The sequence below is a fragment of the Lathyrus oleraceus genome, chromosome 4 (genome assembly GCF_024323335.1).
Source record: "Lathyrus oleraceus cultivar Zhongwan6 chromosome 4, CAAS_Psat_ZW6_1.0, whole genome shotgun sequence".
In the NCBI taxonomy this organism is placed as follows: domain Eukaryota; kingdom Viridiplantae; phylum Streptophyta; class Magnoliopsida; order Fabales; family Fabaceae; genus Lathyrus; species Lathyrus oleraceus.
In genome coordinates, this window is record NC_066582.1 from 379995042 (window position 1) to 380008526 (window position 13485).

The 13485-nt window shown below is 39.0% G+C and overlaps 1 protein-coding gene across 1 annotated transcript; it reads left to right on the top strand.

The window, feature by feature from the left end:
- The first annotated feature begins 9572 nt into the window (after window positions 1–9572).
- On the top strand, window positions 9573–10238 carry LOC127137623 (uncharacterized). The gene has a single exon (XM_051064069.1). The coding sequence runs from the start codon at window positions 9573–9575 to the stop codon at window positions 10236–10238; it is 666 nt and encodes a 221-aa protein (XP_050920026.1).
- Window positions 10239–13485: the final 3247 nt, after the last annotated feature.

Here is a 13485-nt window from a genome sequence, read left to right on the forward strand (position 1 = left end):
TATGTGGCAGATTCTACCTGTGCAATAAACTCTTTTCCCCAGCTGTGACGGATGGTTCATCCCCTGCATAAATTTTGTTGTTTCCTGGTATATCTGATTCCCGACAGATTGGATACTCTCTGGTGATTTGGCTTTCTCTCTTGAGATGTAGTACCGGATGTTTGTATTCCTGTGAAGCCTGTTTGTGTTAGAAATGTCTGTTTGTCAGCATTCATCATACATTAACCACACACATGTGTGCATATAATTTTCAAACATTCGGATATTGATATTGCATTTTTTTCCATATATCTTTTGTTTGTTATCCTCTGCTAGTGGGTAATATATTTCCAAGCAGATGTCGGTGTCTGATCCCTCAATGTAGAGTCAGCCCCTTAAGTAGAAAGTGTTTATCTTTCCTTCCGCATTCCCCACTGAGTTATATCCTCGTGGACAATGGTTGTTTTCGCTTCCTCCCAGCACATATATTGGGATAGGTTCCCCTATTGAGTTATATCCTCACTAGGACGAGTCTTGATTCAGTTTGCCTCTTTGGTTTGATCCTAAATTGGCCTCTTGTGGTTGTTTCCTTTGTTTCCCCGTGGTATAAATGAATAATTGCTCAGTAATCAGTAATCATTCGTCTTATCCCCGGCGGAGTCTGCGGTTTTCTACCCTTATACTGATAGTTGTAAACCCTATTTTCTCCCCTTTGTAGAGTTAACCTTTTGTTCATCCTAGTTGATGACGGTTACTTTTCCGTGGTTTTCTACCTAGTATCCGGTAGATGTAATCCCCTCTTTGACGGTTATCATTATCCAATATTCGGTATTGATATTCCCTCCTTCTCTTGGATAATTGCTTTGATTAGAAAATGTATCCCCAGCAAGTCATCTTTCGTACCGGTTGCCGGTAATGTTTATTGCTCCCCTTGATTGGTCATCATTATATACCTAGTTTTGGTGTCCCGATGCCTTTCTCTTTCTCGGTCGATTTATCCTTTATTAACCCAGTAACCGGTTGTGGATAATCTTCCATACGAGTGTATTATCTACGGTCTGACGGTGATAGATAATATATCTCATGCACTCTTTGGTCGAAGCCTTTTGTTCTTCCCCAATTGAGTAAGATTCGTATCCCTGTTTTGGAATCGAATGTCCATCCCTTAATCGAGTTTGCTTTTTGCCCTCTTTTTGGATGATGAGTGTTTTAGGAATATCCCCCAATTCACGCTTTGGTTGGTCACCTATTATATGCCCAGTAACCGGTATCCCTGGTGTTCCTTCCTTCTGCTCCCTATTATGACTTTTTGTCCCCTGTGGAGTCAGATTTTCCTGAGTTGAAATATACCCTTTTAGGTCTTCCTCAAATGATTTGGAGTTTTGATATCTCTCACCCTTATACCGGTCTTAGCTATTCATTCTTCCCGAGCATGTTGTTCTCTCACCCTTATGCCGGTGTTCAGATCACATGTCTCTTTGAGCTTATTACCCAGTAACCGGTAATACCTCATTCTGCTACTTCCCCAGGAAGGTCTGTCTTTTGGACATCCCCAGTGAGGTCCCTTAGTGGATCGTCCTCGTCCGGATTTTTATCCGAAGTACCCGTTGTGGTTAGCTTTTGCTGTATTGGCATATTCCCCAATACGGGCGTCTTCAAGTCGGCTCGAGTCTTTCCAATGGATTTATTCCCTTTAGATTTCTGCTCCCCAAGCTTTGAGTCGTGCCCTGCTCACGCATTTCCTTCTTACCCCCATTAGAGTCCCCAGAGTCTCTGTCCCATTTTTATGAGCATATTACTCATATGGAATTTCAATTTCCTCCTGATCTTTACCTTTGTGGACACATATCCCCACAGAGTGTTACCATTCTGCATACATTTGCATCATGAGGTCTCTTAGGGACCAAAATTCATCTCTTTGTTATTGTTTAAGCCCATTCTACCTTGTCGAAACGAAGATTTTAACCTTCACTTCTCCGGCTAGAATGACCTTAAATAGGGGCATCTGTAAGACCCTAATTTTGTCCCTAAGATCTCTCATGACATCATAACATTGCATTTGGCATTGCCTCAAGGATCATTAGCATCTTGGTTCCCTTTGCCTTTGGGTGGGACCTTCTATGAGGTGGTTTGAGATCACCAAGCATGCTTGAATTGTATATCATTGCTTTTCTCATTTTATTTACTAACCAAAAGCACAAAAATATGTCACTAACATCTTTTGTTTTGTAGCTTGAGCAATCACAAGATCCAAAGCTTCAAGGAGATCATCAGTACAAAGACATGGTCACGAGGGGATGATAGCAAGCATGGTAATGGTTCCCAAATCTCTCATCCATCAAATATGCCTCCCTAGTACCTCAATTCATCATTTTGATCAAAGCAAGTCAAAGGGCTTGAGGCCTTGTTCTTCAAGAAAACCCTAATTCATCTGTGCACCATAATGCCTTGCTCATGAAGCAACCTCAGCCCATGGTCAAATATAATCAAGGGAAGTTCTTTAAATCATTATTTCATGCATATTTGAGCTTATTTAAGTGTCCTCAATCATCAATTCATCAAAATATGGGTTGTGGACTTGAGAAGTTGATCAGTCAATTCATCTGACTATTTTGAAATGCACTAAGACCTAACTTTTTATGTGTTGGTCAAATGGAGATGATTCCAAAATAAAAAATGTTCTGAAGGACAATATGAACAACTTTCGTGTTCATCAAAAATTGATTTGAAGCTTGGAAGGCCATCTGTCATTCCAATACATTATAGGTCATTTTGACTGAAACCCTAATTCTGGGTCAACTTCCCAAGGACATAACTCATTCATTTTTTATTATTTTGAGGTGGGATCAAATGCATTGGAAAGCTTAAGATGTCTACTTAAAATGTCATGTTGAACAAAATTTCAAAATCTCAAAGGAAATACATGTGATAATGCAAGACATTATAGGTCCTTTTTGACCAAATGCATTAAAAGGAAAAAATGTCCAACTTCAAGTTCCCATAACTCTTTCATCAAAAATCCAAATGATGCAAAATTTAAGTCCGTTTTGATTGCCTTGAACATATCTACAACTTTGATGTTGGAGGTTTTTCCATTTGAGGCTTGCATCATCAAAAATGAGGGGCTTGAAAGTTGGCCAATTTTAGAAACCTTGCCTTGAGATGTCATGCACCTTGCACTTTAAACTCAAATTTCATAAATTTCCACACTTCAAATGTATTTTTGCCCAACATAACAATTGTTTCTTACATCAAGACCTTTCCAACTTGGTACATAAGCAATTGCCTTGCAAGTCACACGTCCAATTTCCTTTGGCTGATGCTCAGAATTCATTTGGACTTGTGAATGATCATGCAAGCCTATGCAATGAAGCTCCACATGCCATACACACGGATTGATCACATTTTCCTTACCACTTCCTCTATAAATAGAGACCTCATTCCATTCATTTCACACACCTGATTCAACCTGAAATGCTGCAGAATTCTCTCCATATCCATCACTAAAGAAGCAAATTTCGTTTTTCTCAAATTTTTCAGATCTAAAATTCAACTTCATCTGGTTGAATTCTTAGATCTAATCCTTCTAAACCTTCATCATTCATCTCATTGAACTTATGTTTTGGTAAAGCAAGCAAAGAATCAAGTCCAATTCTCCAGAAATCAAGCTTACTCTTCAACTGGTATTTTGTTCAAATCTCTCATTTCCGTGATCTATTTGCTTGGCCAAAATGTTTTCTGAAGTCCTCACTTGAGAGGCAAGCTAGTGGTAGCTTCAATTTTTCTTTTCGTTGATCTGCATTTTGCATACCTGAATCTTCCACCTCAGATTTCTCCATTTATAGGAATCTTGAGTGTGATTCAAGGTTACAGGGGTGATGTACATCACCCCAGCTTCATTTTGGTATAAGGATCATGCATTTTCATTAAGGTTTGAAAACCTGCATAATTGACCGGAATCTGGAGGCTCACCGGAGAAGAAGGTGGCTCCGGTGGCCGCCTGTTGCCAGTTTGAATTCTGGCCATTGGATGTGTTTCCCAGATCGAATCCTGACCATTGCTTGTTATGACTTTTTATTCTTTCCCATGTGATTCCATTGACCGTGGATTACCATGAGCGTGCGCCTCTGGATCCTTGGATCTTCCAGCTCAATTAATGAGCTCAGATCCAAGGGCTCTCGTATTTTCCAATTTCTAATTTCTGTTTTTATTTTCTTAAATTCCTTTTTATTTCAAAAATCAATATCTCTTTCATTTTTAATCCAAAAATTATGGGACCAATTGCATTACTTCCCAAATAATTTCTAGTTTCTATTTCTGATTTTTAATATTTTTTATTTTGTCATTTGATATTTTTTTGTGAATTTTATCTTTTTTTGGTTATTTTTAATTCATTTTAAATAGTTTTTGATATTCAAAAAATAAAAAAATATTTTCCTAACCTATTTGAATGATGATGGATCTATAAAAAATATTCTCATCAATTTTCAAAATGATTTGAGATTTATTTGAGATTTTAGTTCAATTAGGTTATTTTTATTCATTTTTAATTGATTAAAAATAGTTTCTGACTTTTAAAAATGCTAAAATTTTTTGTCAAACTTTGTTTGACCTTGTTGAACTTGGGATAAATTACTTGGACCTTTCAAGGTTGATTTGAAGTAATTTTGAAGTTTGACCTTTCCATTATTTTAATTGAAGTTTAATTTTAAATATTAAAAAAATGCCAAAAATAATTTATTCATTTCTTGACTCCCAATCTTCATCTCACTTCTGTTTTTGATTGTTTGACCTTGACTTTCAATGTTATTGGTCAATATATGAGGATTGGTACATGGTATTTCATTTAATGCACATTAATTTTGCCATTTCCATTTCTCTTATCCATCTTCTCCTTCTTCTTCTTCTACTTCTTTTCTTCTTGATCAATGAGTTGAAGGTTGATAAGTTAGCATTGGTTAGGGAGATTTAATCTTCCTTGATTCAAATCTAATTCATCTTGATCAATGGATCAAGTGAATGGCTTTGCATTAAGGATAAGTTGTCTTCTAAATCATGCCAAAGGCTTAAACCCATACAAGATCAATTCTCATTTTCTTTTTGGCATGGCAAGTTGTTGGAACTTGGTTCTCTAATCAAGACTTCTAACTTGTGTTGTTGCCTATATTATTATTGACCGGCCTCAGATAGTTGTGAGTTCTACATAAGTCCAATTACGATTGCTTAACATAGCGATAAATTTGCCTTATGGCACACTAACTACTAACACTAACTATTGACAATTAACATTTACTTTATGCAATTTACTTTTATGCAATTTACTATTCTTGCGCATATTATCCATTTGCTTTTCTCTTTGCTCACTTGAGCACATGTTTATGTTAATTCCCTTTGCCTTTTGCTCACTTGAGCACATAATTGTGTATATATTATTGTGCTTGTGTTTTGTTTTGATTGTTGTGGACCAAATGCAAAGAAATGGACTTAGTTTGTAGGACATCCCCTATGCAAAGAAATGGAGAATTGGACTTAGATTCTAGGACCTTCCTTATGCAAAATTGGAGTAAAAGGATCTTAATGGTGAAGATGGATTAGAAGACCCAAATCTCTAAACTCACTCTTTTCCATTCTTGTTTTACTTCATGGAACTTTTGATGTGTGTGCTTTTGTGCTAGGAGTTTCCATTTGAGCTTAATTGGAGGACCATTGCCATGATCATCCAAGTGGAAGATACAAGATACATTGAGGATCTCTTAAGAGACTTATTTGATTGCTTATGCTTTGTGGTTGCTTATTCCAAAGGATGGGAGCTACTTGGATCATCAATATGATCTCAAGAGAGGAACTCCTTGTATGGTTTTGATTCTTCATCCCTTCTCTTTTTGTTTTACTTAGGACTTAGCCCTTTTTCTTCTTCTCTCACTCTAACCCAAGCCAAAGCTCTTTGTGCAAACATTTAACCATTGTTTTTTTAAAAACATTAGAAACCTAAGCCTTATGCTTTTGATTTTCAAACTCTCTTTTCATAACACTTATTTTGAATTGAACTTGTAAGTCAACTTTGACCATTTTTGTATATACTTCTAATTGTTAAATATAACTCATTCAAATGTCTTTTTGTGGTTCCAATGGCCACTTTCTTAATCAAATCTTCCATAACCTTTAGCTATTAGGTTTGAGTTATCCTTGTGGTAGATGTAATACTCACCTATATCTTTATTGATGGACAATGAGTCTTCCATGCTTATTATAGGGTTAACCCCTCACTAGAATGTTGAAGTTATCCTCACATGGTGGATTTGTGGTTTTAGGTTGAGTTTTCTCCCTTTGATAACAAAAGACCTCAAGGCTTTTGGACCAATCAATTCACCAACTCATTTTGAGATTTTTACCCCGAACTACGAGGTTTTGATTCTAATCTTTTTATAAGATGCTACGTAGGAAATGGGTTTATCCATCCAAGCACAAAATGTAAATAACTTGTATATTCTCCTCTCATCTCTTCAATCATGTTTGCACAAACAAATTTTCACAAAAGAACAACAACCTTCACAACAAGTATGACAAGGGCTTCCTAGGAGTACCTAGGATGTTTTGGGTGCCTAACACCTTCTCATTGCATAACCAACCCCCTTACCCAGATCTCTGTTCCTTTTACTAGTTTTTGTTAAAACTTTTAGGTTTTTGTTCACTTTCTAACCATTCCTATGGATAAATAGAAGTGCGGTGGCGACTCGACTTGTATGATTTACCTTGGATTTAGTCAATATCTCTAATGGTAACGAATACCCCGCTACAATGACTGTGAACACTGTCTGATTAACCCGCAACAATGTAGAACATTGAAATCTGTCATAGAACAATTAGTGAACCAAGGGATCTTGGTGGTAGACTGCCTTCCACAAAGGAAGATGTGTCTACCCTCGAGATGCCATACGCCGAAGTCCCTCCTCTGAAAATTCCATATAACTTCTCTCAGTTAACTCTGTCGACAAATCTTGTTACTCCAATCATAATAACAATTCCCACACCATTCCCATATGTTGACACCAAGGCAGTCCCATGGATGTATGACACCTCAGAAGATTCAAGAAGAACTGTGAAAGTTTAGTTATCCAATGATCAATATCACTGGCACTAGCGGAATCACGAGAAATGGAAGGATATTTGCGCCGACACCCACTCCAATTGGAACTATCAATCCTTCAACTTCAGACAAAGGAAAACAAATTGATGGCGCTTAGCTAAGACAAGACCCTACACCTTCCAATGAAGTAGACGAGTTCTTACGCATTATCAAGAAGAGCGATTATCGAGTAGTTGATCAGCTTAACCAGACACCCTCGAAGACCTCAATGTTATCTTTATTAATATGCTCTGAGGACCATAGGGATGCTTTGGTAAAAATTCTGAGGATAACTCACGTATTGCAAGAGATATCTCTTTGTCAGTTTGAAGGAGTAGTTAACAATATCGCTACTAGCTTAAGCTTGGGTTTCAATGATGAAGAGCTTCCCGCCGAGGGGAGGAATCATAACAAGGCTCTCCATATTTCTATTGAGTTTATGGACACAGTCCTATCAAGAGTTTTGGTAGACACTAGGTCTTCCCTCAATGTGATTCCTAAGAGCTCCTTTGCTAAACTAACTATTGAAGGACTCGTAATGAAGCCGAGTGAGCTTATAGTAAGAGCATTTGATGGGACTAGAAGAATTGTAATCGGTGAGGTGAATTTGCCTATGAAGATTGGTCCCCATATTTTCCTTATCACTTTCTTCGTAATGGATATCTATCCAGCCTACAGTTGTCTACTTGGGAGGCCTTGGATCCATTAAGCTGGTGCAGTCACTTCAACGCTCCACCAAAAATTGAAATTCTTAGCTGATGATAAACTAGTTGTTGTCGAGGGTGAGGAGGACATTGTGGTAAGTCACCTCGCATCTTTCCGATACATTGAAGGAGAAGGGGAGATAAGGGAAATCTCATTCCAATCATTTGAAGTTATCAATGTTGAAATGGTTTGCCCAGCAAGGGATGAATCCAAAGATGCCGAATCTCCCATGGCATCTCTTAAATCATCCTTTCTTTTCAAATCATCCTTTCTTTCATACCAATAAAAGCGTGGACCTCAAATCATGCAGATCATCCTCGACATCCACCAATGACAATTCTGCTACAGTCTCATACGACTTTGACAACCCGATTAATCATGCTAATGAAGAGTGTGAGGAAAAGGCCGTACTCCCAAATGAATTGGCAAGGCTGCTCAAGCATGAGGAAAAAGTCATCCAGCCGCACGAAGAATCTACGGAAGTGATTAACCTTGGGACATATGTGGAAGCGAAAGAAGTCTGAGTCGGCTCCGCTCTACAAGACGAGGTGAAGACAAAATTGATTGAGCTCTTGAAGGAATACAAAGATGTGTTTGCATGGTCATACCAAGATATGCCCGACCTTGATAATGACATTGTGGTCCATCATCTACCCCTTAAAGAAGAATGCCCTCTAGTAAAGCAAAAGCTACGAAGGACCCGTCCCGACATGGCTATGAAAATCAAGGAGGAGGTACAAAAGCAGCTCAACGCAGGCTTCTTAGCGGTCTCCAATTATCCTTAATGGATATCTAACATTGTGCCTGTACCTAAAAAGGATGGCAAACTAAGAATGTGCATAGATTATAGAGATCTAAATAGAGCAAGTCCCAAAGCTGACTTTCCACTGCCATACATTGACGTGCTAGTAGATAATACCGCTCAGTTCTCTGTTTTCTCTTTTATGGATGGTTTCTCTGGTTATAACCAGATCCGCATGGCTCAAGAAGATATGGAAAAAGCACTTTCATAACACCATGGGGAACCTTCTGCTACAAGGTGATGCCTTTTGGATTGAAGAACGCCGAACGAGCCATGGTCACTCTCTTTCACGATATGATCCATAAAGAGATTGAGGTCTACGTCGATGACATGATAGTAAAGTCTCAAACTGAAGAAGAACACCTTGTCAATCTAGAGAAGCTGTTTGAGAGGCTAAGGAAGTTCAAATTGAGGCTTAATCCCAACAAATGCACATATAGGGTAAGATTCGGCAAATTGTTAGGTTTTATCGTCAGTCAACGTGGCATCAAAGTAGATCTCGAGAAAGTAAAGGCTATACAAGCTATGCCTGCACCCAAAACCGAGAACGAAGTCCGAGGATTCCTAGGTAGATTGAACTACATTGCTAGGTTCATATCTCACCTCACTGCCACTTATGATCCAATCTTCAAACTTCTTCGGAAGGATCAAGCCATCATTTGGAACGATGACTGCCAAGACGCATTTGAGAAAATAAAGGAATATTTTTAAGAACCTCCTGTGTTGATGCCTCTTGTACCTGGTAGACCATTAATCATGTATCTCACCGTTCTCAAAGGATCAATGGGTTGTGTCCTCGGCCAACATGAAGAGACTGGCAGAAAAGAGCATGCAATATACAATTTGAGCAAGAAGTTCACTGATTGCGAGAGTAGGTATTCGATGCTTGAAAAGACTTGTTGCGCACTAGCATGGGCTGCCAAACATTTAAGACAATACATGCTCACTCATACGACATTAATGATCTCTAAAATCGATCCTGTCAAATACATCTTTGAGAAGCCGGCTCTAACCGGTAGAATAGCCCGATGCCAAATGGCTTTAACCGAGTACGATATCCAACATGTCACTCAAAAGGCCATCAAAGGAAGTGTATTTTCTGATTATCTTGCACAACAACCCTTGGAGGACTATCAGTCTATGCATTTCGAATTCCCCGACGAGGATATCATGTTGATTAGGGATTGCAACATCCCCGGTATCGAGGAAGGACCCGAGCCTGATCCCGATGCAACATCCCCGGTTTTTGATGGAGCTTCTAATGCTCATGGTAATGGCGTTGGGGCAGTAATCACTTCTCCAACTAATTTCCACCTCCCCTTCACCGCCCGATTATGTTTTGAATATACAAACAATATGGTCGAATATGAGGCTTGTATCTTTGGTATTGAAGCTGCTATCGATCTTAGAATCAAAATCCTGGAGGTCTATGGGGACTCAGCCTTGGTAATCAGCCAAGTCAAAGGAGATTGGGATACTAGAGATCATAAGCTCATTCCTTACAAAGAGCATGTCTTGAAACTAGTTCCCTACTTCGATGAAATTACATTCCACCACATCCCTCGAGAAGAGAATAAGCTAGCTCACGCTTTGGCAAATTTGGCGTCCATATTTAAAGTTAAGTGAAAGAACTAAGCTCCGTCCTTTCACCTGAACTACTTGGACGAACCTGCTTATTGTCTGGGAGCAGAAGACGAAGCTGACGGTCATCCTTGGTTCCATGACATCGTGAAATTCTTAGAGAACCAAGAGTATCCTTCGGACGCGTTCATCACCGATAAGAAGTATCTTCGAAATCTATCATCCAAATTCTTCTTAAGTGGAGGGGTATTATACAAGAGAAATCATGATTCGGTTTTGCTTAGATGTGTGAACAAGCGAGAAGCAAACCAGATTATAATGGAAATTCATGAAGGATCCTTTGGGACGCGTGCCAGTGGGAGCACTATGGTGAAGAAAATTTTAAGGGTCGGATACTATTGGATGACTATGGAGATTGACTGTCATCGCCATGTCCAAACCTGCCACAAGTGTCAGATCTATGCCGATAAGATCCATGTGTCACCAACGCCTCTCAATGTGTTAACATCACCTTGGCTTTTCGCCATGTGGGGCATTGACGTGATCGGACGCATAAAGCCAACTGCCTCGAACAGACACCGCTTCATCCTTGTAGCCATTGACTATTTCACAAAATGGGTGGAGGCATTCTCGTACTCCAACGTTACCAGACATGTGGTGACTTGATTCCTCGGGAAAGAAATCATATGCCGTTATGGGGTCCCCAACAAGATCATTACTGATAATGGATCGAACCTCAATAATAAAATGATGAAAGAGCTATGCCAAAACTTCAAGATCGACCACCACAACTCATCGCCTTATAGGCCTAAGCTGAATGGCGTTTTTGAGGCAGCTAAAAAAAACATCAAGAAGATCGTGCAAAAGATGGTGGAAACCTACAAAGATTGGCACGAAATGCTCCGTTCGCACTTCAACTGGGGAAACTCCCTTCTCCCTTGTGTACGGCATGGATGCAGTCTTACCAGTCGAAATAGAGATTCCTTCCTTAAGGATTTTGACAAATGTTAAGCTTGATGAGTCTGAGTGGGTACAAGATCGATTTGACCAACTAAACCTCATTGATGAGAAGCGCTTAGCAGCCATCTTCCATGGTCAACTTTATCAAAAGCGCATCAAGAGGGCACGTGACAAAAATGTTTTCCCCCGCAGCCTAAAGGCCGGAGACCTCGTATTAAAGAAGATTCTTCCAACCCATAATGACCCAAGGGGAAAATGGAAGCCAAACTAAGAAGGTTCGTATGTTGTAAGAAAGGTCTTCTCCGGAGGAGCCTTGATCCTTGCAACTATGGATGGTGAAGATCTTCCATCCCCGGTGAATGCGGATGTAGTCAAAAAATACTATGCTTAATATATATATATATATATATATATATATATATATATATATATATATATATATATATATAGGCCGATATGTTGAAAACCCGAAAGGGCAACTTATGCAAAAATGGGTATCCCGGTAGACTGAAAACCCGAAAGAGCGGTCTAGGCAAAAATTAGGGATTTAATAAGAGCAAGAGGCTGCCTCCCGCAAGGAATCCTTCTTCATTTCTTGGCGAGTCAATTATGTGGGTCCCCAACAAGTCAATCCTATCACCCTCCTTCAAAAAAGCAAGATGAAAGGGCAACCAAAGGCATAGAGCATATAGAAGAGTTAGAATTTAGAGGAAACTCGAGATGTTTCATTGCCATTACAATTATCATTTTCTTTTCGCAATCCCCTCTTTTAGGAATTGCTTTCCTTTGTACAAAATTCCCTATTTGTGGAACCAATTGTCCATAAAAATCAGTTCCCTCGCATGTGTTCCATATTTTTACTTTTCTTGCTTTGTCTATGAAATATGACTTTTTTCTAAATAAAATCACATGGGGAATTTTCGATTAAAAGACCTTTTTTTCAAAAAAAAACTATAAGGGAGACAATATCGAATTACATTCCTTTTAGAATTTTGCTTAAGGTAATCAAAACACATTTCCAACCCAAGGTTGTCACACAGTTCTTTGGACTAGGCCGATGATTTCTCCCCCCAATAGGAATTCTCAAACATTACATTCAGCGCTTGCTTGGACGTCGAATTCCAATTTCTCAAGTATCGGAAAGTCAATACAATTCACCCAATCATCTTTTTTAAGCCCAATCACCACTGGCATTCCCCAAATACACTCCTCCACAAAGCCCAAACATACTTGGCATAACTTGCAAACCCTACATTTCATGTATTCCCAATGAAAGCCCAAACATGAATTGGCATACATAACATCACATCATAAGTATCTCCTTAACTTACTCAAACTAACTCGTCAGAGTTCGGAATTTTCCAACCGTTGTTAGGAATTCCCCCAATAAAAATCAATGGTCATCCTTTAAACATTTCCCAAGCACAACCACGCATTCCAGCCGTTACTGGGAATCTTCGCTAAGCTGTTTCATTTCATTGTCAAGTTTCCCCAGAGGAGTCAATGCTGAGAAACATCACTGTACTTCTTCTATCCCTAGAAAGTCAACACATTTTTCCTTTTCCCCGAAGAGTCAGGTATTCTTAGTCATTATTAAGAATCGTCACTGAATTCTCATTTTTTAGACTAGAGGCATTTTGGATTCATTCCCCAAGCCGAGTCAGACATTCATAGCCGAGAATCATCCTTGAATTCATTTTTCTCCAGGAGATATCAGGTATTCCAGCCCTTTCTAGGAACTGTCACTTGACATTTGTATTCTCCTCAGCAGATTCAGGTATTCTTAGCCGTTTCTAAGAATCACCACTGAGTTGTTTGATCTTCCCGTAGGATTTCAGGTATTCTAGCCTTCGTTATGAATCGTCACTGTACCTTCGCAAAAAAAAATTGTATCTCTAGTCGAGTCAGGTATTCTAGCCTTCACTAAGAATCGTCACTGCTTTCGTTTTGTTTGACCCCTAATAGATGTTTTGTGTACTTGTAAGACCCTAATTTTGACCCTAAGATCCCTCATGGCATCATAACATTGCATTTGCATTACCTCAAGGCTCATAAGCATCTTGGGTCCTTACCTTTGGGTGGGATCCCTTAAGATTTGGTTTGATATCATCAAGCATGCTTGAATAGTATATTATTGCTTTTCTCATTTCATTTTCTAACCAAAAACACAAAAATATGTCACCAACGTTTCTTGTTTGTAGCTTGAGCAGTCACAAGGTCCAAAGCTTCAAGGAGATCCTATGTGCATTGATAGAGCCAATTGAATATGAAGGAAAGCATGGCAATGGTTCCCAAAGCTCTCATCCATCAAATATGCCTCCCAAGTATCTCA

Coding starts and splice junctions, on each gene's coding strand:
- LOC127137623 (XM_051064069.1), top strand. CDS start 9,573: ATGATCTCTAAAATCGATCCTGTCAAATACATCTTTGAGAAGCCGGCT.